A 24,457-nucleotide genomic window follows, 5' to 3' on the forward strand; every position below is an offset into this window, starting at 1 on the left:
TGTTGTTGTTTTGTATCCCGTAGCAACCAAGGCTCCAGTTGATATGAACCTGGACCCAGACACCTGGGACAACAAGACCATCACCAGTGGCCTGAAGAATTACCTCAGGTACACACACACATACACGCACACACACACACACACAGAGATATGCATGGACCTAGTGAATTACCTCAGGTACACAGACACATACACGCACACACACACACACACACAGATATGCATGGACCTAGTGAATTAGCTGAGGTCATGTTGCCCTACCAGTTGCTCCCTGCTCCTCCCTGGCTAGAATCATCATGACATTGCTTAATGCCTTCCTGAAACCCTCCCATCCTTGGTCAACCAGTGTGTGTGTGTCACGCACTTGCATACTCCCTATCAAAGATTGTAAAAGCATTTTTTGGTGTAAGCCTTATCTGGAGGAGTTTTCACCCATTGTTAACGCTGGGAAAGGGTGGATAGTTGAGACGTACGCTGTCTCCCCTCCTCATGTTCCCTTTTCATCCACCAGGTGTCTCTCTGAAGCCTCTGCTGAGCCTTTAAGCTCCACCAAAGACTTCATCATGGCCGTAGTAAGTAATACAATGGGATTATCAGCACACAGCTGACCTGCAAAACCACTAACCAAACCCTGACCCTAACCCTTACCTTAACCCTGGACCCTAACCATTACCTTAACCCTGCCCCTAACCCTTACCTTACCCCTGACCCTCCATACCTTAACCCTGACCCTAACCCGTACCTTAAACCTGACCCTAACCCTTACTTAACCCTAACCCTTACCTTAACCCTGACCCTAACCCTTACCTTAACCCTGACCCGAACCCTTACCTTAACCCTTACCTTAACCCTGACCCTACCCTTACCTATAACCCTGACCCTAACCCTTAACCCTGACCCTGACCCTAACCCTTACCTTAACCCTGACCCTTACCTTAACCCTAACCCTAACCCTTACTTTAACCCTGACCCTAACCCTTACCTTAACCCTGACCCTAACCATTACCTTAACCCTGACCCTAACCCTTACCTTAACCCTGACCCTAACCCTTACCTTAACCCTCAACCCTAACCCTGACCCTAACCCTTACCTTACCCTGGACCCTAAACCCCTTACCTTAACCATGACCATACCTTAACCCTGACCCTAACCCTTACCTAAACCCTGACCCTAACCCTTACCTTAACCCTGACCCTAACCCTTACCTTAACCTGACCCTACACCTTAACCCTGACCCTAACCCATCCTTACCTTAACCCTGACCCTAACCCTTACGTTAACCCTGACCCTAACCCTTACCTAAACCCTGATGCTAACCCTTACCTAAACCCTGACCCTAACCCTTACCTTAACCCTGACCCTAACCCTTACCTTAACCCTTACCTTAACCCTGACCCTAACCCGTACCTTAACCCTTACCTTGACCTTACCCTGACCCTAACGCTTACCTTAACCTGACCCTAACCCTTACCTTAACCCTGACCCTAACCCTTACCTAAACCCTGACCCTAACCCTTACCTTAACCCTGACCCTAACCCTTACCTTAACCTGACCATACCTTAACCCTGACCCTAACCCTTACCTTAACCCTGACCCTAACCCTTACCTTAACCCTGACCCTAACCCTTACCTCAACCCTGACCCTAACCCTTACCTTAACCCTCACCCTTACCTTAACCCTGACCCTAACCCTTACCTTAACCCTGACCCTAACCTTACCTTAACCTGACATACCTTAACCCTGACCCTAACCCTTACCTAAACCCTGACCCTAACCCTTACCTTAACCCTGACCCTAACCCTTACCTAACCCTGACCCTAACCTTAACCCTGACCCTAACCCTTACCTTAACCCTGACCCTAACCTTTACGTTAACCCTGACCCTAACCCTTACCTTAACCCTGACCCTAACCCTTACCTAAACCCTGACCCTAACCCTTACCTTAACCCTGACCCTAACCCTTACCTTAACCCTGACCCTAACCTTAACCCTGACCCTAACCCTTACGTTAACCCTGACCCTAACCCCTTACCTTAACCCTGACCATAACCATTACCTTAACCCTGACCCTAACCCTTACCTAAACCCTGATGCTAACCTTACCTAAACCCTGACCCTAACCCTTACCTTAACCCTGACCCTAACCCTTACCTTAACCCTTACCTTAACCCTGACCCTAACCCTTACCTTAACCCTTACCTTACCTTAACCCTGACCCTAACGCTTACCTTAACCCTGACCCTAACCCTTACCTTAACCCTGACCCTAACCCTTACCTAAACCCTGACCCTAACCCTTACCTTAACCCTAACCCTTACCTTAACCCTGACCCTGACCCTAACCCTTACCTTAACCCTGACCCTAACCTTACCTTAACCCTGACCCTAACCCTTACCTTAACCCTGACCCTAACCCTTACCTTAACCCTGACCCTAACCCTTACCTAAACCCTAACCCTTACCTTAACCCTAACCCTTACCTTAACCCTGACCCTAACCCTTACCTTAACCCTGACCCTAACCCTTACCTTAACCCTGACCCTAACCCTTACCTTAACCCTAACCCTTACCTTAACCCTGACCCTAAACCTTACCTTAACCCTGACCCTAACCCTTACCTTAACTCTGACCCTTACCTTAACCCTGACCCTTACCTAAACCCTGACCCTAACCCTTACCTTAACCCTGACCCTAACCTTAACCCTGACCCTAACCCTTACCTTAACCCTGACCCTAACCCTTACCTTAACCCTGACCCTAACCCTTAGCTTACCTACCTTACCCCTAACCCTTACCTTAACCCTGACCCTAACCCTTACCTTAACCCTGACCCTAACCCTTACGTTAACCCTGACCCTAACCCTTACGTTAACCCTGACCCTAACCCTTACCTTAACCCTGACCATAACCATTACCTTAACCCTGACCCTAACCCTTACCTAAACCCTGATGCTAACCCTTACCTAAACCCTGACCCTAACCCTTACCTTAACCCTGACCCTAACCCTTACCTTAACCCTTACCTTAACCCTGACCCTAACCCTAACCCTGATCCTTACCTTAGCCCCTAACCCTTGCCTTAACTCTGACCCTTACCTTAACCCTGACCCTTACCTAAACCCTGACCCTAACCCTTACCTTAACCCTGACCCTAACCTTAACCCTGACCCTAACCCTTACCTTAACCCTGACCCTAACCCTTACCTTAACCCTGACCCTAACCCTTAGCTTACCTTACCCCTAACCCTTACCTTAACCCTGACCCTAACCCTTACCTTAACCCTGACCCTAACCCTTACGTTAACCCTGACCCTAACCCTTACGTTAACCCTGACCCTAACCCTTACCTTAACCCTGACCATAACCATTACCTTAACCCTGACCCTAACCCTTACCTTAACCCTGACCCTAACCCTTACCTAAACCCTGACCCTAACCCTTACCTTAACCCTAACCCTTACCTTAACCCTGACCCTAACCCTTACCTTAACCCTGACCCTAACCCTTACCTTAACCCTGACCCTAACCCTTACCTTAACCCTAACCCTTACCTTAACCCTGACCCTAAACCTTACCTTAACCCTGACCCTAACCCTTACCTTAACTCTGACCCTTACCTTAACCCTGACCCTGACCCTTACCTAAACCCTGACCCTTACCTAAACCCTGACCCTAACCTTACCTTAACCCTGACCCTAACCTTAACCCTGACCCTAACCCTTACCTTAACCCTGACCCTAACCCTTACCTTAACCCTGACCCTAAACCCTTAGCTTACCTTACCTTACCCCTAACCCTTACCTTAACCCTGACCCTAACCCTTACCTTAACCCTGACCCTAACCCTTACGTTAACCCTGACCCTAACCCTTACGTTAACCCTGACCCTAACCCTTACCTTAACCCTGACCATAACCATTACCTTAACCCTGACCCTAACCCTTACCTAGGGACTGCTGACTAGGAACACTGACCAGGAACGCTGACTAGGACTGCTGACCAGGAACACTGACAAGGAACACTGACCAGGAACACTGACTAGGAACACTGACTAGGAACACTGACTAGGAACGCTGACTAGGAACGCTGACTAGGACCGCTGACCAAGATCGCTGACCAGGAACGCTGACTAGGACCGCTGACCAAGACCGCTGACCAAGACCGCTGACCAGGAACGCTGACTAGGACTGCTGACTAGGAACGCTGACTAGGAACGCTGACTAGGAACGCTGACTAGGAACGCTGACCAGGACCGCTATCTAGGAACGCTGACTAGGAACACTGACTAGGAACGCTGACTAGGAACACTGACCAGGAACGCTGACTAGGACTGCTGACCAGGAACGCTGACTAGGAACACTGACTAGGACTGCTGACTAGGAACACTGACCAGGAACGCTGACTAGGACTGCTGACCAGGAACGCTGACTAGGACTGCTGACTAGGAACACTGACCAGGAACGCTGACTAGGAACACTGACTAGGAACGCTGACTAGGAACGCTGACTAGGACCGCTGACCAAGACCGCTGACCAGGAATGCTGACTAGGAACACCGACTAGGACTGCTGACTAGGAACACTGACCAGGAACGCTGACTAGGACTGCTGACCAGGAAAGCTGACTAGGACTGCTGACTAGGAACACTGACCAGGAACGCTGACTAGGAACACTGACTAGGAACGCTGACTAGGAACGCTGACTAGGACCGCTGACCAAGACCGCTGACCAGGAACGCTGACTAGGAACACTGACTAGGACTGCTGAATAGGAACACTGACCAGGAACGCTGACTAGGACTGCTGACCAGGAACACTGACTAGGAACACTGACCAGGAACACTGACTAGGCACACTGACTAGGAACGCTGACTAGGAACACTGACTAGGAACACTGACTAGGAACACTGACTAGGAACACTGACTAGGAACCTGACTAGGAACGCTGACTAGGAACACTGACTAGGGAACACTGACCTAGGAACCTGACTAGGAACACTGACTAGGACACTGCTAGGAACGCTGACTAGGAACACTGACTAGGACACTGACTAGGGAACACTGACTAGGAACCTGACTAGGAACACTGACTAGGAACGCTGACTAGGAACACTGACTAGGAACACTGACTAGGAACACTGACTAGGAACACTGACTAGGAACACTGACCAGGAACACGATAGGAACACTGACTAGGAACAGCTGACTAGGACACGACCAGGAACACTGACTAGGAACACTGACTAGAAACACTGACTAGGAACGCTGACTAGGAACACTGACTAGGAACACTGACTAGGAACACTGACTAGGAACACTGACTAGGAACACTGACTAGGAACGCTGACTAGGAACACTGACTAGGAACACTGACTAGGAACACTGACTAGGAACACTGACTAGGAACACTGACCAGGAACACTGACTAGGAACACTGACTAGGAACGCTGACTAGGAACACTGACTAGGGAACACTGACTAGGAACACTGACTAGGAACACTGACTAGGAACACTGACTAGGAACGCTGACTAGGAACACTGACTAGGAACACTGACTAGGAACACTGACTAGGAACACTGACTAGGAACGCTGACTAGGAACACTGACTAGGAACACTGACTAGGAACACTGACTGTTGTGTAACGGTCTCTCTTCTTGTCCCACGACTCACTTCATTTGTCTTCAGCTGTGCTTTTTTGTATTTTTTTGTGTGTTTTTGTTTTGTACTAAATTGCAAGATACAACAAAAAAAAAACGACAATTGAATTTAAGAATTTAAGATATTTTGACGATAGATTGTTTTGCATGTTACATGGAAAAACATGAGCATGTAATCAAAAACAAGCAGCCATGAAGCTGTCAGTGTGTTTATCATGACTCTGTCCCCAATCTCCCCCACCTCCCCCATCTCCCCCCTTCTCCCCCATCACCACCCTCTCCCCCTTCTCCCCCTTCTTCCCCTTCTCCCCCATCACCACCCTCTCCCCCTCCTCACCCTCTCCCCTTTCTTCCCCTTCTTCCCCCTCTCCCTCTTCTCCCCCTTCTTCCCCTTCTTCCCCTTCTCCCCCATCACCACCCTCTCCCCCTCCTCACCCTCTCCCCCTTCTTCCCCTTCTTCCCCCTCTCCCTCTTCTCCCCCTTCTTCCCCTTCTTCCCCCTCTCCCCCTTCTCCCCCATCACCACCCTCTCCCCCTTCTCCCCCTTCTTCCCCCTCTCCCCCTTCTCCCCCTCCTCCCCCTCTCCCCCTTCTCCCCCTCCTCCCCCTCTCCCCCTCCTCACCCTCTCCCCCTCCTCACCCTCTCCCCCTTCTCCCCCTCCTCCCCCTCTCCCCCTTCTCCCCCTCCTCCCCCTCCTCACCCTCTCCCCCTCCTCACCCTCTCCCCCTTCTCCTCCTCCTCCCCCTCTCCCCCTTCTCCCCCTCCTCCCCCTCTCCCCCTCCTCACCCTCTCCCCCTTCTTCCTCTTCTCCCCATCACCACCTTCTTCCCCTTCTCCCCCTCCTCCCCCGTCCTCCCCTTTCTTCCCCTTCTCCACCTCTCCCCCTCCTCCCCCGTCCTCCCCTTTCTTCCCCTTCTCCGCCTCTCCCGCTCCTCCCCCGTCCTCCCCCCTCTCCCCCTCCTCTCCCCTCCCCAGAGTGTGAAGACCAGAACTACAGGGTTAGGGCCGTCCATGCCTTGGTCCACAAGCTGCCTGAAAGGAACAAGGAGATGATGGAGCTACTGATCAAACACCTCGTCACGTAGGTCTCTCCTAACTGACCAGTCTAAAATTACATCGTAAATCTATTGTTGTGTAGGGAGATGTCACACTTCATCTATCAGTCTCACAATCTGAAGGTCCTGCTACCTTTAAGATGAATGCACTCTAACTAAGTCTCTCTGGATAAGAGAATCTGCTAAGTGACTCAAATGAAAACATTGTGTTTGATGTTTGTTCACGCGGGGGCATCAATAATGTAGTGTGATATTGAAACCTTATACCATCCTGTCTGATCTGTCTGTGTCCTGCCCCACAGAGTGTCCACCCACAGCCAGTTCAACCTGATGACGGTGTCCAACCTGGGCGTGATCTTCGGGCCCACGTTGATGAGGTCACAGGAGGAGACGGTGGCCGCCATGATGAACATTAAATTCCAGAACATCGTGGTGGAGATTCTCATCGAGAACTTTGACAAGGCAAGAGAGTTTCTGGTTTCTTTGAAATCAGACTGAAATATTGAGCCTGTAAAAATATTTAGTTTGCTGGTAGCGCTCCTGGTCCTGGGTATACGTATGTGTCATGTCTTGGGCCTATAGTAGGGTTTTTTAGGTATTTAGGTATGTGTCATGTCTTGGGCCTATAGTAGGAGTTTTTAGGTATTTAGGTATATGTCTGACCATGTGACCTAAGCAGGAAACTCCCCAGACCCTAGCTAGTTATATACCACTGTAATGCTCAGTTAATAAAACTATTTCTCTCTCTCCCCTCTCCAGATCTTCCACCAGCCTCCAGACCCCAACGTACCTCTGCCCCAGCCCCAATCCCGACCAAGCTCACGTAGGAGCAGGGCCATCTGCCTGTCCACAGGCCCTAGGAAGCCTCGCAGCATCTACACCCCAACACTGTGCCTTGCAGACGCTGACAGTGAGTCCTACACCTATCGCTAGCACTGCAGGCAATTGTTGCATATCGAATGATACCATATTCCCTGTAGGCCTGTAAACCTATATCATTCAGATCTGCATCAGATCTGCACCTTCTAATCAGAGACTGATTTAGACCTGGGACACAAGGTGAGTGGAATTCATGATGTGGTAGAACAAAACGCTAGCAGCGGTGCGGATCACATAGGGTCATATTTGAATAACCCTGGAATAGGGGTCATGTCACTCTGCTAGCTAATCTGGCCTGCTGCAGCATTCATTACATATTACCCTGGAATAGGGGGTCATATCACTCTGCTAGCTAATCTGGCCTGCTGCAGCATTCATTACATATTCCCCTGGAATAGGGGGTCATGTCACTCTGCTAGCTAATCTGGCCTGCTGCAGCATTCATTACATATTCCCCTGGAATAGGTTGCCATGTCACTCTGCTAGCTAATCTGGCCTGCTGCAGCATTCATTACATATTCCCCTGGAATAGGGGGTCATGTCACTCTGCTAGCTAATCTGGCCTGCTGCAGCATTCATTACATATTCCCCTGGAATAGGGGGTCATGTCACTCTGCTAGCTAATCTGGCCTGCTGCAGCATTCATTACATATTCCCCTGGAATAGGCTGTCATGTCACTCTGCTAGCTAATCTGGCCTGCTGCAGCATTCATTACATATTCCCCTGGAATTTAGGGTCATGTCACTCTGCTAGCTAATCTGGCCTGCTGCAGCATTCATTACATATTCCCCTGGAATAGGGGTCATGTCACTCTGCTAGCTAATCTGGCCTGCTGCAGCATTCATTACATATTCCCCTGGAATAGGGGGTCATGTCACTCTGCTAGCTAATCTGGCCTGCTGCAGCATTCATTACATATTCCCCTGGAATAGTTTGTCATGTCACTCTGCTAGCTAATCTGGCCTGCTGCAGCATTCATTACATATTCCCCTGGAATAGGGGGTCATGTCACTCTGCTAGCTAATCTGGCCTGCTGCAACGTTCATTACATATTCCCCTGGAATAGAGGGTCATGTCACTCTGCTAGCTAATCTGGCCTGCTGCAGCATTAATTACATATTCCCCTGGAATAGGGGTCATGTCACTCTGCTAGCTAATCTGGCCTGCTGCAGCATTCATTACATATTCCCCTGGAATAGGGGGTCATGTCACTCTGCTAGCTAATCTGGCCTGCTGCAGCATTCATTACATATTCCCCTGGAATAGGGGGTCATGTCACTCTGCTAGCTAATCTGGCCTGCTGCAGCATTCATTACATATTCCCCTGGAATAGTTTGTCATGTCACTCTGCTAACTAATCTGGCCTGCTGCAGCATTCATTACATATTCCCCTGGAATAGGGGGTCATATCACTCTGCTAGCTAATCTGGCCTCCTGCAGCATTCATTACATATTCCCCTGGAATAGGGGATCATGTCACTCTGCTAGCTAATCTGGCCTGCTGCAGCATTCATTACATATTCCCCTGGAATAGGTTGTCATGTCACTCTGCTAGCTAATCTGGCCTGCTGCAGCATTCATTACATATTCCCCTGGAATAGGTTGGCATGTCACTCTGCTAGCTAATCTGGCCTGCTGCAGCATTCATTACATATTCCCCTGGAATAGGGGGTCATGTCACTCTGCTAGCTAATCTGGCCTGCTGCAGCATTCATGACATATTCCCATTGAGATGTTCATTAATATATTATATCTTCATCTACCAGGGCACCATCAGAGAATACAAAACATTCCAGGATGTAGCCAGTAACCCTATTCTCTTAGCTACTGTAGTGGTGGTGCTACTACATTTAGCCACAGTAGTAATAATACTGTCTGCATCCCAAATGGCCCATAGGTCCCTGGTCAAAAGTAGTGCACTATATAGGGTACGGGGTGCCATAGGTTCCTGGTCAAAAGTAGTGTACTATATAGGGAACAGTGTGCCATAGGTTCCTGGTCAAAAGTAGTGCACTATACAGGGAACAGTGTGCCATAGGTTCCTGGTCAAAAGTAGTACACTATATAGGGAACAGGGTGCCATAGGTTCCTGGTCAAAAGTAGTGTACTATATAGGGAACAGTGTGCCATAGGTTCTTGGTCAAAAGTAGTGCACTATATAGGGAACAGGGTGCCATAGGTTCCTGGTCAAAAGTAGTGTACTATATAGGGAACAGTGTGCCATAGGTTCCTGGTCAAAAGTAGTGTACTATATAGGGAACAGGGTGCCATAGGTACTACGTATTGAATAAGAGGGCATTTGAGATGCAGTCACTGTGTTTTGTCTCAGTAGTCGGTCATTCGTCAGGTTTTAGTGACGCTGTGTGTTCCTGGTCCTTGTAACATGTGACACATTCAGCAGGTTTTAATGATGCTGTGTGTTCCTGGTCCTTGTAACAGGTGACCCGTTCATCAGGTTTCAGTGACTCTGTGTGTTCCTGGTCCTTGTAACATGTGACACATTCAGCAGGTTTTAATGACGCTGTGTGTTCCTGGTCCTTGTAACAGGTGACCCGTTCATCAGGTTTTAATGACGCTGTGTGTTCCTGGTCCTTGTAACAGGTGACCCGTTCAGCAGGTTTTAATGATGCTGTGTGTTCCTGCTCTCTGGTCCTTGTACAGGTGACACGTTCAGCAGCAGTCCAGGCAGCACCCCCTTGGGAAGCATGGAGTCCCTCTCCTCCCACTCCTCTGAGCAGAACAGCTCCTCCAAGACAACTGGCACTTCCTCCCACCACCAGCCCAAAGACAAGGCTTCCCATCCCCCTGGCCTGTGGCTGGGGATGGGGCAGGGGACGAGCCAGTGGCTCGGGATGGGTCAGGGTACCAGCCTGAAGCAGGGGATGGGTCAGGGGACCAGCCTGGGGCAGGAGATGGGGCAGGGGACCAGTATGGGGCAGGAGATGGGTCAGGGCCCAACCCTGGGTCTCCGTCGCTCCCCCTCACAGCTCTCTTCCAACGGGCCAGGGAAGGGAAGCGTCCCATCCTGCCTCAGCAGCCCAGAGTCTAGCTCCAGGGAAGACGTGGAGACAGGGAGGACAGACGGGGAGTCGGAGGGAGATGCTCTGAGTCTGTCCTCAGCCAGCACCACAGCTACACCCAGGGGGTCCATCGGCCCGAAGAAAGCCCCCCACTCCCAGACGGATCTCCGGCCGGTGCCCGTGACCCAACTGACCCAGCTGAACCGCTCAGCCGCTCCCTCTCTGAGGTCACTGTATATATCTGAAGGTAAGAGTCCAACATATCTCTGCAAATCAAATCTCTGTGGGGCCATACTTGCGAAACATTAGAAAAGTTTACGTTTTAGTTTAAGAATCAGCAAATTAAAATCGTTGGCCAAGTTGCACATGATCAAAGACTACATGTTAGCTGTTCTGATTAAATACTGTAACCTGACTCCTTGTAACCTGACTCCTTGTAACCTGGCTCCTTGTAACCTGACTCCTTGTAACCTGACTCCTTGAAACCTGACTTCTTGTAACCTGACTCCTTGTAACCTGGCTCCTTGTAACCTGATTCCTTGTAACCTGGCTCCTTGTAACCTGGCTCCTTGTAACCTGGATCATTGTAACCTGACTCCTTGTAACCTGGATCATTGTAACCTGGCTCCTTGTAACCTGACTCCTTGTAACCTGACTCCTTGTAACCTGACTCCTTGTAACCTGGCTCCTTGTAACCTGGCTCCTTGTAACCTGACTCCTTGTAACCTGACTCCTTGTAACCTGACTCCTTGTAACCTGGATCATTGTAACCTGACTCCTTGTAACCTGACTCCTTGTAACCTGACTCCTTGTAACCTGACTCCTTGTAACCTGACTCCTCCTATGCTAACCGTGATTATATCTGGTTAAATCTGTATCAGGCATTTAAAATGGGAAACGTAGTTGGACGTGATCCAACACTTGTTCATGGAAGTGTCCTTAAAACAAAGCCACGATCTGCTCTTCCAAGTTACTAAAACGTGCAAGAAATGTTAATGCAATGAGTTCCACCGTTGCTCTGGTGTTATTTAAGACATCTTTTTAAACATTGTGTGTTTGAGCTACAGAATTGTGGGTTGTTTCATTGGATTTGTCTCTTTAACGGAGCGGTGTTTGTGAGACAAGAACAGATCCTGAAGGGCCTCTGGGCTGGGTCTTTTTTCTTTACAAAAACGCCTGTATAGCCAGAATGGTTTGAGCTACACACTATTAAAAGCGATCTATGAAAAGCTGAGACTCTCACAAACACGCACATGTTTTGCTCTATGACGCACACAAGCTACACAAGAGTCTTTAGAAGGAAAGACGTTCTTCTACTTAGATCAAAGGAAATCCCAGGACAAAGTGTCGATAATACTGGAATAAGCTCAAGTAGCTGCTTTCACAAGTTCCCGAACTCCCCACAGTTGTCACTGACTAGTTGGATATTCATTTCCCACTGAGCAAACCATTTCTGTACTTAAAGCATTCATGTAAAATCATTTTTAGCATGTTTTTGCTTTGTCAGACTTTATTTGTGTTGTTGTTGACGTTTGTCAATAAAACTGATGAATGCAACTGTTGATGTCAGATAGTTTTGTGTTCTACTTGTAGAACACTTCATTATGAGGTTAAATATAAGGGCTGGAAATGGAGATAAATGAAAGTCAGATAAATTAACAGCCAAGTTTTGCTAGGGTCTCAGGACTGGATGAATAGCTCAAAGTTAGCCAGCCTGCCATTTGCGGCAAGTTCGAATCCCAGGTGAGATATAGTTTTTTCATTTGACGTGTAGAATTATATTTATTGTGATAGTGTGTTGGAAAGTCAAGTGTAGCCAAAACCTTGTAAATTACAAATATATTTAATGAGAAGCTTCTTGGAGTCCCTCTTACAGACCGACACATAGGTACTACTACACAGAGGTGTAGAGCCGCTGGTGCCGGAGTGACACTCTGCCACTTCTCACAATGGTGCTCCTTATCAGGTATGAGGGTAAGACTCAGATGCAGACCACGTCGAATAAACAATAGTTTAATATGCCAACAGGGGCAGACGATAGACAAGTCAAGGCAGGCAGGGGTCAGTAAACCAGAGGTGGGGTAACGGTACCGGACGGCAGGCAGGCTCAGGGTCAGGGTAAGGTAGAAACAGGCGACAAAGGGCTGTGAAACATGGGTTTGACACTGGACACATGAAAGGTACGGGGCAATAGAAGATGAACAGCAGAGGGGCTAATAATCTTGGAGATGGGGAACGGGCCAATAAACCGTGGGGAGAGTTTATTGGATTCCACCGGGAGGGGAAGATCCCGGGTGGATAGCCATACCTTCTACCCGAGACGATATCGGGGAGCCGGGGTCCGATGGCGATCCGCTTGTTGTCGATACCTGGAGGTGGTCTTGAGGAGGGCCGACCGGACAAACATCTGGGCAGAAGGTATGCCGACCTCTTCTCTTCCTGCTCAGGGAAGAGCGGGGCTGATACCCCTGGGAACACTCAGGTAATAGGCCTGTGGCAGAGCAGGGAAGAGCAGGGGCTGATACCCCTGGGAACACTCAGGTAATAGGCCCGTGGCAGAGCAGGGAAGAGCAGGGGCAGATACCCCTGGGAACACTCAAACGGTAATAGGCCCGTGGCAGAGCAGGGGCTGATACCCCTGGGAACACTCAGGTAATAGGCCCGTGGCAGAGCAGGGAAGAGCGGGGCTGATACCCCTGGGAACACTCAGGTAATAGGCCCGTGGCAGAGCAGGGAAGGATATTGCGGGCGTATTCCACCCACACCAGTTGCTGACTCCAGGGGGTGGGGTTGGCGGATACCAGACAGTGCAGGGTGGTCTCAAGGTCCTGGCTGGCTCTCTCCGACTGGTCGTTAGACTGGGGTTGGAAACCGGAGGACAGGCTGGCCGACGACCCTATGAGGGTGCAGAATGCTGTCCAGAACCGGGACGAGAACTGAGGGCCGCTGTCAGAGACCATGTCCACGGGCAGTCCATGGATCCAGAAGATGTGCTGCACCATGAGCTGAGCCGTCTCCTTGGTAGAGGTAACTTGGGAAGAGGAAGGAAGTGGGCAGCCTTAGAAAAGAGATCCACCACAACCAGGATGGCGGGGGTTGCCATCATACTGGGGGAGACCCGTGACAAAGTCCAGGGAGATGTGAAACCAGGGGATCCGCCGGGGGGCAGGCGGGCCTGGAGGAATGGGCCTGCTCCACGACCGCAGAGCAGACAGCGTCAGGCACGAACATCTGGTTATCAGAGTTCGGTTGGGACCACTGCGCCTCCCGGACCTGTTTCCTGATACCCCAGCTGAGTGCCGTTGCCAGGCACGAGGTGGGAAGGATGGTCTCAGGCTCCGGGGGGTGGTAACCTTGGGGTTATAGCAGCGAGACAGGGCATCCGGCTTGACTTTCTTGGCCACCGGCCAGTAGGAGAGGGAAAAGTTGAACCGGGTAAACAGCACGGCCCATCTTTCCTAACTGGAGTTGAGACACTTGGCGATGTGGAGAACCTCCAGGTTTTTGTGGTTGGTCCACACAATGAATGGATGTTCCGTCCCTTCGAGCCAGTGCCTCCATTCCTCCATTGCCATTGAGAGAAGCTCCCGATTCTCCACATCGTAATTTCTCTCCTTGGCGGTGAGGCGGTAGAAGAAGAAGGCGCAGGGATGCAGCTTAGGGTCCAGGGTAGAATGTTGGGACAGAACAGCCCCCACTCCGAAATCCGAAGTAACGGTCTCCACCACGAACTGATGGGAAGGGTCCGGATGAAACAGGATCGGAGCCGTGGTGAAGCGGTGTTTAAGGTCCTTGATAGAGTTGAGGACAAACAGGGGAGAAGCCAAGGGTGATGATAACCCCAGATAAAGCAACAATAAAAGTTGACGAACCCCAAGAAGCGTTGCAGCTGCACCCTGGATGTAGGCTGTGGCCAATCCACCACCACTTTCGCTTTTCACCTTGATGCTCCCAGCAGAGATGATGTAGTCCAGAAAGGGAATGATGGAGCGATGGAATTCACACTTTTCCACCTTAATGAACAACTGGTTCTCCAGAAGGTGCGGCTCGACGGCCGAGGAGATGAGTGGTAGCAGGTAACGGTTCTTAACAGTGATGTCATTGAGCCCCCGGTAGTCAATGCACGGAATTGTTCCAGCAGCATGTCCAACTCCCTGTCATGGCGCTCGGCCAACGTTTGGACCCCTCCATCAGCCCACAAAGCAATACCTTGTGCCTACCAATGGAGGCTCTTTTTAAAATATATATATTTCACCTTTATTTAACCAGGTAGGCAAGTTGAGAACAGGTTCTCATTTACAATTGCGAGCTGGCCAAAATAAGGCAAAGCAGTTCGACACATCCAATAACACATGGAGTAAAACAAACATACAGTCAATAATACAGTAGAAAAGTATGTCTATATACAATGTGAGCAAGTGAGGTGAGATAAGGGAGGTAAAGGCAGAAAAAGGCCATGATGGCAAAGTAAATACAATATAGCAAGTAACATACTGGAATGGTTGATATGCAGTGGAAGAATGTGCAAAGTAGAGATAGAAATAATGGGGTGCAAAGGAGCAAAATAAATACATAAATAAAGTAGGGAAGGGGTAGTTGTTTGGGCTAAATTATAGATGGGCTATGTACAGGTGCAGTAATCTATGAGCTGCTCTGACAGCTGGTGCTTAAAGCTAGTGAGGGAGATAAGTGTTTCCAGTTTCAGAGATTTTTGTAGTTTGTTCCAGTCATTGGCAGCAGAGAACTGGAAGGAGAGGCGGCCAAAGGAAGAATTGGTTTTGGGGGTGACCAGAGAGATATACCTTCTGGAGCGCATGCTACAGGTGGGTGCTGCTATGGTGACCAGCGAGCTGAGGTAAGGGGGGACTTTACCTAGCAGAGTCTTGTAGATGACCTGGAGCCAGTGGGTTTTGCGACGAGTATGAAGCGAGGGCCAGCCAACGAGAGCATACAGGTCGCAGTGGTGGGTAGTATATGGGGCTTTGGTGACAAAACGGATGGCACTGTGATAGACTGCATCCAATTTATTGAGTAGGGTATTGGAAGTTATTTTGTAAATGACATCGCCGAAGTCGAGGATTGGTAGGATGGTCAGTTTTACAAGGGTATGTTTGGCAGCATGAGTGAAGGATGCTTTGTTGCGAAATGGGAAGCCAATTCTAGATTTAACTTTGGATTGGAGATGTTTGATATGGGTCTGGAAGGAGAGTTTACAGTCTAACCAGACACCTAGGTATTTGTAGTTGTCCACATATTCTAAGTCAGAGCAGTGATGTTGGACAGGCGGGCAGGTGCAGGCAGCGATCGGTTGAAGAGCATGTATTTAGTTTGACTTGTATTTAAGAGCAATTGGAGGCCACGGAAGGAGAGTTGTATGGCATTGAAGCTCGCCTGGAGGGTTGTTAACACAGTGTCCAAAGAAGGGCCAGAAGTATACAGAATGGTGTCATCTGCGTAGAGGTGGATCAGAGACTCACAAGCAGCAAGAGCGACATCATTGATGTATACAGAGAAGAGAGTCGGTCCAAGAATTGAACCCTGTGGCACTCCCATAGAGACTGCCAGAGGTCCGGACAACAGGCCCTCCGATTTGACACACTGAACTCTATCAGAGAAGTAGTTGGTGAACCAGCCGAGGCAATCATTTGAGAAACCAAGGCCATCGAGTCTGCCGATGAGGATGTGGTGATTGACAAGAGTCGAAAGCCTTGGTCAATGAATACGGCTGCACAGTATTGTTTCTTATCGATGGCGGTTATGATATCATTTAGGACCTTGAGCGTGGCTGAGGTGCACCAATGACCAGCTCTGAAACCAGATTGCATAGCGGAGAAGGTATGGTGGGATTCGAAATGGTCGGTAATCTGTTTGTTGACTTGGCTTTCGAAGACCTTAGAAAGGCAGGGTATGATAGATATAGGTCTGTAGCAGTTTGGGTCAAGAGTGCCCCCCCCTTTGAAAAGGGGGATGACCGCAGCTGCTTTCCAATCTTTGGGAATCTCAGACGACACGAAAGAGAGGTTGAACAGGCTAGTAATAGGGGTGGCAACAATTTCGGCAGATCATTTTAGAAAGAAAGGGTCCAGATTGTTTAGCCCGGCTGATTTGTTGGAGTCCAGATTTTGCAACTCTTTCAGAACATCGGCTGACTGGACTTGGGAGAAGGAGAAATGGGGAAGGCTTGGGCGAGTTGCTGTGGGGGGTGCATTGCTGTTGACCGGGGTAGGGGTAGCCAGGTGGAAAGCATGGCCAGCCGTAGAAAAATGCTTATTGAAATTCTCAATTATAGTGGATTTATCGGTGCTGACAGTGTTTCCTAGTCTCAGAGCAGAGGGCAGCTGGGAGGAGGTGTTCTTATTCTCCATGGACTTTACAGTGTCCCAGAACTTTTTTGAGTTTGTGTTGCAGGAAGCAAATTTCTGCTTGAAGAAGCTAGCCTTGGCTTTTCTAACTGCCTGTGTATATTGGTTTCTAGCTTCCCTGAAAAGTTGCATATCACGGGGGCTGTTCGATGCTAATGCAGAACGCCATAGGATGTTTTCGTGTTGGTTAAGGGCAGTCAGGTCTGGAGAGAACCAAGGCCTATATCTGTTCCTGGTTCTAAATTTCTTGAATGGGGCATGCTTATTTAAGATGGTGAGGAAGGCATTTAAATAAAAAAAACGGCATCCTCTACTGACGGGATGAGATCAATATCCTTCCAGGATACCCCGGCCAGGTCGATTAGAAAGGCCTGCTCTCTGAAGTGTTTCAAGGAGCGTTTGACAGTGATGAGTGGAGGTTGTTTGACCGCTGACCCATTACGGATGCAGGCAATGAGGCAGTGATCGCTGAGATCTTGGTTGAAAACATCTATGAGGGTGCCCGTGTTTATGGCTTTGGGGTGGTACCTGGTAGGTTCATTGATAATTTGTGTGAGATTGAGGGCATCAAGCTTAGATTGTAGGATGGCTGGGGTGTTAAGCATGTTCCAGTTTAGGTCGCCTAGCAGCACGAGCTCTGAAGATAGATGGGAGGTAATCAGTTCACATATGGTGTCCAGAGCAGAGTCGTCTAGAACGTCTGGAATAGAGAGTAAAAGGAGGTTTCTGGGGGCGATAAAATAGTTACTTCAAGTTATAATGTACAGACAAAGGTATGATAGGATGTGAATACAGTGGAGGTAAACCTGGGTATTGAGTGATGATGAGAGAGCTATTGTCTCTAGAAACATCATTGAAACCAGGTTATGTCATCGCATGTGTGGGTGGTGGAACTGAAAAGTTGGATAAGGTATAATGAGCAGGGCTAGAGGCTCTACAGTGAAATAAGCCAATAAACTCTAACCAGAACAGCAATGGACAAGGCATATTGACAAAGGAGAAGCATGCTTAGTCGAGTGATCATAAGGGTCCAGTGAGTAGTGAGGTTGGTTGGGGTCACGGCGATTCAGACAGCTAATCGGTAGCAAACCGATGGCCCGGCTTGGGCGGAGATGGTGTTGCTCAGCTGGTCTGCTGGGTCATGGCCAGTTCATACTATTAGGAAGGTAAGACCCAGACCACGTTGAATAAACAATAGTTGAATATCCCAACAGGGGCAGGCTATAGACAGGTCAAGGCAGGCAGGGGTCAGTAAACCAGAGGTGGGGCAACAGTACCCGGATGGTAGGCAGGGCCAGGGTAAGGCAGAGGTCAGTACACCAGAGGGGGTCAAAGGTACAGGTCGGCAGGCAGGCTTAGGGTCGAAACCAGGGTGGCGAGAAAAGAGAGACTGGAAAAAGCAGGAGCGAAGACACAAAACGTTGACTTGAACAAACAAGACGAACTGGCAACAGACAAACAGAGAACACACAGGGGATAATGGGGAAGATGGGTGACACCTGGAGGGGTGTGGAGACACTCACAAAGAAAGGTGAAACAGATCAGGGTGTGACACTCGTTTAATGAAGTTTGGATCAAATGTCTCGCAAGATCAATTTGGACTTATAAATTAAAAATATATACCCATTGATTCTTGAACAATATAACTTGGAAATGCCTCGTGAGCTCAACCACATCAGACCCCAATGTTAGTAGACAAAGTAAATGTAAACAGACACTGTATCAAAACATGGTTATAACTATGATGTCATGGATGGTCAATCCTTGCATCCATTGCTCAGTCTATGAATTTGAGAGTGATTACATTTCTCCAGCCCCATGCCGCAGCTGATAACCGAACCAGGGTGCTTTGTTATTGTTTCTACTGCTGATTGCGTCTTTAATGATTTGTATTCTACGTAGGCCCAACATGCCTAATAACAGCATAGTATAACGTTACTGTTAGACCAAAAACCACTTTGTCACATATGTCTTTTTTGAATAGAGCATTGAGGACAGTCAGTGAACTGATTTTTCCTTAAACAAAAAAGCTTGAGGCGATGGGTCTCGAACCCATGGCTCAAATGCGCTGTCATTTTTGAGTCAAGCGCTTTAGTGTTTGCAACTAAGAAAGTCAAGGTGGTTACGGTACATAACAGCTAGCTGACACCAGTACATACCAGTACAATTTATTTTTGACCTTGTAGACTAAATGAAATGTTGTATAGACCTCTATATTTTCTCTGTAAAAGCACAAGGATTTATGTGAATTGTGAAATGCATAACAAAAACATGGGATTTTGTCATATATGTGAAATGTAACATTAGTAAGTAGCCTAAGTCAAGGATGCGATGGTCATGCAATATTGGCTTGAGGCAGACCAAGTAAAGAGGAACACAAGTAAACCTTTAATCTGGAGGTTTAAATATATTCCTCTGGTGACCTATTTTAACAAATGTCATTGGTTTGTGGATAAAAAAAAAGTTTAAGATCTTTGATTGCAGAATTTGTGACAAGAAATAATCAGGTTAGCATAGGTTAGCATAGGGCTAAATGTGCCAGGTTATGTCATGGGAACAGCTAACTTGTAGCCTTTGATCATGTGCAACTATACGTCAACGACTTTAATGGGCTGATGTTGAATCTTTTTTGGAATGTTCTCGAGTGTGGCCCCTCTATGACTCTTTGAAGTAGGACATATCTCTGTGGAAGTTATATATTCCTCCATTGAGATACAGAGGGTTTTGACTTCTTTCACAGTTTTGTTTTCCATTATTCCTTCAAGTGTTTTGCCTGCAGTAATATCATCAAATCTTCAAGCCTCACATGCTATTACCATTAGCAATAGCACTATTTCAAAAACGCCTTTATAGCATTCCATTCTCTTCACAACAGAGACAGCGGTCCTACGTTATTACTGTACTCCACAGATAAAGATGACCATCGTGTTCCCATTAAATACTCATCGTGATCAATATGATAAACCTAGTAGTGTAGTAGACAGGGTCTATAGTAGTGTAGTAGACAGGGCCTATAGTAGTGTAGTAGACAGGGTCTATAGTAGTGTAGTAGACAGGGCCTATAGTAGTGTAGTAGACAGGGTCTATAGTAGTGTAGTAGACAGGGCCTATAGTAGTGTAGTAGACAGGGTCTATAGTAGTGTAGTAGACAGGGCCTATAGTAGTGTAGTAGACAGGGTCTATAGTAGTGTAGTAGACAGGGCCTATAGTAGTGTAGTAGACAGGACCTATAGTAGTGTAGTAGACAGGGCCTATAGTAGTGTAGTAGACAGGACCTATAGTAGTGTAGTAGACAGGACCTATAGTAGTGTAGTAGACAGGGCCTATAGTAGTGTAGTAGACAGGACCTATAGTAGTGTAGTAGACAGGACCTATAGTAGTGTAGTAGACAGGGCCTATAGTAGTGTAGTAGACAGGACCTATAGTAGTGTAGTAGACAGGACCTATAGTAGTGTAGTAGACAGGGCCTATAGTAGTGTAGTAGACAGGGCCTATAGTAGTGTAGTAGACAGGACCTATAGTAGTGTAGTAGACAGGACCTATAGTAGTGTAGTAGACAGGGCCTATAGTAGTGTAGTAGACAGGGCCTATAGTAGTGTAGTAGACAGGGCCTATAGTAGTGTAGTAGACAGGGCCTATAGTAGTGTAGTAGACAGGGCCTATAATAGTGTAGTATTGCACCATAGGGAATTGGGATCCATTTTGGAGTCATTGAGGTGCTTATCTCTTCCCCAAGGCCGTAGGAGTCTGGCAGGTTCAGTCCAGAGTCTGTCTGCCGTGACGCTGGACCAGAAAGACCAACAGAAGGATCGGAAGGAGAGTGTAGAGTCTACAGACCCCCCAGACCGCCCTCCTAAGCTAGTCACCCGTCGGAGATTGGACAGACCGGACAAGATGGAGTCCTCCAGCAACGGATACCAGAGACCAGGATCAGTGTAATGGACATGACGCTACTACAATACACACACACACACACACACACACACACAAAATAAACAGCCCTTAAAACACAGTTTTTCTCTGCGAGACAGATCTTACTGTGAACCTTCCTCCTGCTGTGTGTGTGTGTGTGCTGTGTGTGCGTGTGCGTGTGTGTGTGTGCATGCTGTGAGATTTATGTGTTTTTCCTATCAGTTGGAGAGTCAGTCTGGTTTTGTTCCACTCTGCCTGCTGCTGGGTTGATGTGACCCAACTCTCCACTCTCCCCCTCTCTTTCTTCTGCCTCTTTCTCTCTCTCTCACGGGGAGGGGCACGGGGAGGGACACGGGGAGGGACACGGGGAGGGGCACGGGGAGGGGCACGGGGAGGGACACGGGGAGGGGCACGGGGAGGGACACGGGGAGGGGCACGGGGAGGGACACGGGGAGGGATACTGGAGAGACACAGGGAGGGACACGGGAGAGACACAGGGAGGGATACTGGAAGGACACATGGGGAGGGACACAGGGAGGGATACTGGAAGGACATGGGGAGGGACACGGGAGAGACACGGGGAGGGATACTGGAAGGACACAGGGAGGGACATGGGAGAGACACGGGGAGGGATACTGGAAGGACATGTGGAAGGACACGGGAGAGACACGGGGAGGGACATGGGAGGGACACGGGAGAGACACGGGGAGGGATACTGGAAGGACACGGGGAGAGACATGGGGAGGGATACTGGAAGGACACGGGGAGGGACACAGGGAGGGACACGGGAGAGACACAGGGAGGGATACTGGAAGGACACGGGAGAGACACAGGGAGGGATACTGGAAGGACACATGGGGAGGGACACAGGGAGGGATACTGGAAGGACACGGGAGGGACACGGGAGGGACACAGGGAGGGACACGGGAGAGACACAGGGAGGGATACTGGAAGGACACGGGGAGGGACACGGGAGAGACACGGAGGGATACTGGAAGGACACGGGGAGGGACACGGGAGAGACACAGGGAGGGATGCTGGAAGGACACGGGGAGGGACACGGGAGAGACACAGGGAGGGATACTGGAAGGACACGGGGAGGGACACGGGAGGGACACGGGAGAGACACAGGGAGGGACACGGGAGAGACACAGGGAGGGATACTGGAAGGACACGGGGAGGGACACAGGGAGGGACACGGGAGAGATACTGGAAGGACACGGGAGAGACATGGGGAGGGATACTGGAAGGACATGGGGAGGGACACGGGAGAGACACGGGGAGGGACACAGGGAGGGATACTGGAAGGACACGGGGAGGGACACGGGGAGGAACACAGGGAGGGATACTGGAAGGACACGGGGAGAGACACGGGGAGGAACACAGGGAGGGATACTGGAAGGACACGGGGAGGGACACGGGAGAGACACGGGGAGGGACACAGGGAGGGATACTGGAAGGACATGGGGAGGGATACTGGAAGGACATGGGGAGGGACACAGAGAGGGATAATGGAAGGACACGGGGAGGGACACAGGGAGGGATACTGGAAGGACACAGGGAGGGACATGGGAGAGACACGGGGAGGCACGGGGAGGGACACAGGGAGGGATACTGGAAGGCTATGGGAGAAACTCAGGGAGCGACACAGGGAGGGTCACGGGGAGGGACACAGGGAGGGATACTGGAGGGACACGGGAGGGATACTGGAAGGACACGGGGAGAGACACTGGAGAGACACGGGGAGGGATACTGGAAGGACACGGGGAGAGACATGGGGAGGGACACGGGAGAGACACGGGGAGGGACACGTAGAGACACGGGGAGGGACACGGGAGAGACACGGGGAGGGACACAGGGAGGGATACTGGAAGGACACGGGGAGGGATACTGGAAGGACATGGGGAGGGATACTGGAAGGACACGGGGAGGGACCAGGGAGGGACACAGGGAGGGATACTGGAAGGACACGGGAGAGACTCAGGGAGCGACACAGGGAGGGACACGGGGAGGGACACAGGGAGGGATACTGGAAGGACACGGGAGAGACTCAGGGAGCGACACAGGGAGGGTCACGGGGAGGGACACAGGGAGGGATACTGGAAGGACACGGGGAGGGACATGGGAGGGACACAGGGAGGGATACTGGAAGGACACGGGGAGGGACATGGGAGAGACACGGGGAGGGACACAGGGAGAGACACGGGGAGGGACACAGGGAGGGATACTGGAAGGACACGGGAGAGACTCAGGGAGTGACACAGGGAGGGTCACGGGGAGGGACACAGGGAGGGATACTGGAAGGACACGGGGAGGGACACGGGGAGGGACACGGGAGAGACACGGGGAGGGACACGGGGAGGGATACTGGAAGGACACGGGGAGGGACGCGGGAGAGACACGGGGAGGGATACTGGAAGGACACGGGGAGGGACACGGGAGAGACACGGGGAGAGACACGGGGAAGGACACGGGAGAGACACGGGAGAGACATGGGGAGGGACACAGGGAGGGATACTGGAAGGACATGGGGAGGGACACGGGGAGGGACACGGGGAGGGACACGGGAGAGACACGGGGAGGGACACAGGGAGGGATACTGGAAGGTCACGGGGAGGGACACGGGAGAGACACGGGGAGGGACATGGGGAGGGACACAGGGAGGGATACTGGAAGGACACGGGGAGGGACACGGGGAGGAACACAGGGAGGGATACTGGAAGGACACGGGGAGAGACACGGGGAGGAACACAGGGAGGGATACTGGAAGGACACGGGGAGGGACACGGGAGAGACACGGGGACGGACACAGGGAGGGATACTGGAAGGACACGGGGAGGGATACTGGAAGGACATGGGGAGGGACACAGGGAGGGATACTGGAAGGACACGGGGAGGGACACAGGGAGGGATACTGGAAGGACACAGGGAGGGACATGGGAGAGACACGGGGAGGGACACGGGGAGGGACACAGGGAGGGATACTGGAAGGACACGGGAGAGACTCAGGGAGCGACACAGGGAGGGTCACGGGGAGGGACACAGGGAGGGATACTGGAGGGACACGGGAGGGATACTGGAAGGACACGGGGAGAGACACTGGAGAGACACGGGGAGGGATACTGGAAGGACACGGGGAGAGACATGGGGAGGGACACGGGAGAGACACGGGGAGGGACACGTAGAGACACGGGGAGGGACACGGGAGAGACACGGGGAGGGACACAGGGAGGGATACTGGAAGGACACGGGGAGGGATACTGGAAGGACATGGGGAGGGATACTGGAAGGACACGGGGAGGGACCAGGGAGGGACACAGGGAGGGATACTGGAAGGACACGGGAGAGACTCAGGGAGGGACACGGGGAGGGACACAGGGAGAGACACGGGGAGGGACACAGGGAGGGATACTGGAAGGACACGGGAGAGACTCAGGGAGCGACACAGGGAGGGTCACGGGGAGGGACACAGGGAGGGATACTGGAAGGACACGGGGAGGGACATGGGAGGGACACAGGGAGGGATACTGGAAGGACACGGGGAGGGACATGGGAGAGACACGGGGAGG

At 50.5% G+C, this 24,457-nt stretch overlaps 1 protein-coding gene across 1 annotated transcript in view; it reads left to right on the forward strand.

Annotated features, from left to right (window-relative positions):
- The window catches only part of LOC109885628 (rho GTPase-activating protein 42), a 76,609-nt gene that overhangs the window by 27,264 nt on the left and 24,888 nt on the right, over nt 1-24,457 (forward strand). Inside the window, exons 12-18 of the mRNA XM_031791463.1 lie at nt 24-108; nt 512-576; nt 6,635-6,740; nt 7,017-7,176; nt 7,474-7,624; nt 10,256-10,861; nt 20,713-20,911. Coding sequence (XP_031647323.1) covers nt 24-108; nt 512-576; nt 6,635-6,740; nt 7,017-7,176; nt 7,474-7,624; nt 10,256-10,861; nt 20,713-20,911 — 1,372 coding nt within the window. The remainder of the gene's footprint in view (nt 1-23; nt 109-511; nt 577-6,634; nt 6,741-7,016; nt 7,177-7,473; nt 7,625-10,255; nt 10,862-20,712; nt 20,912-24,457) is intronic.

Source organism: Oncorhynchus kisutch, linkage group LG15 (genome assembly GCF_002021735.2).
Source record: "Oncorhynchus kisutch isolate 150728-3 linkage group LG15, Okis_V2, whole genome shotgun sequence".
Taxonomy (NCBI): Eukaryota; Metazoa; Chordata; class Actinopteri; order Salmoniformes; family Salmonidae; genus Oncorhynchus; species Oncorhynchus kisutch.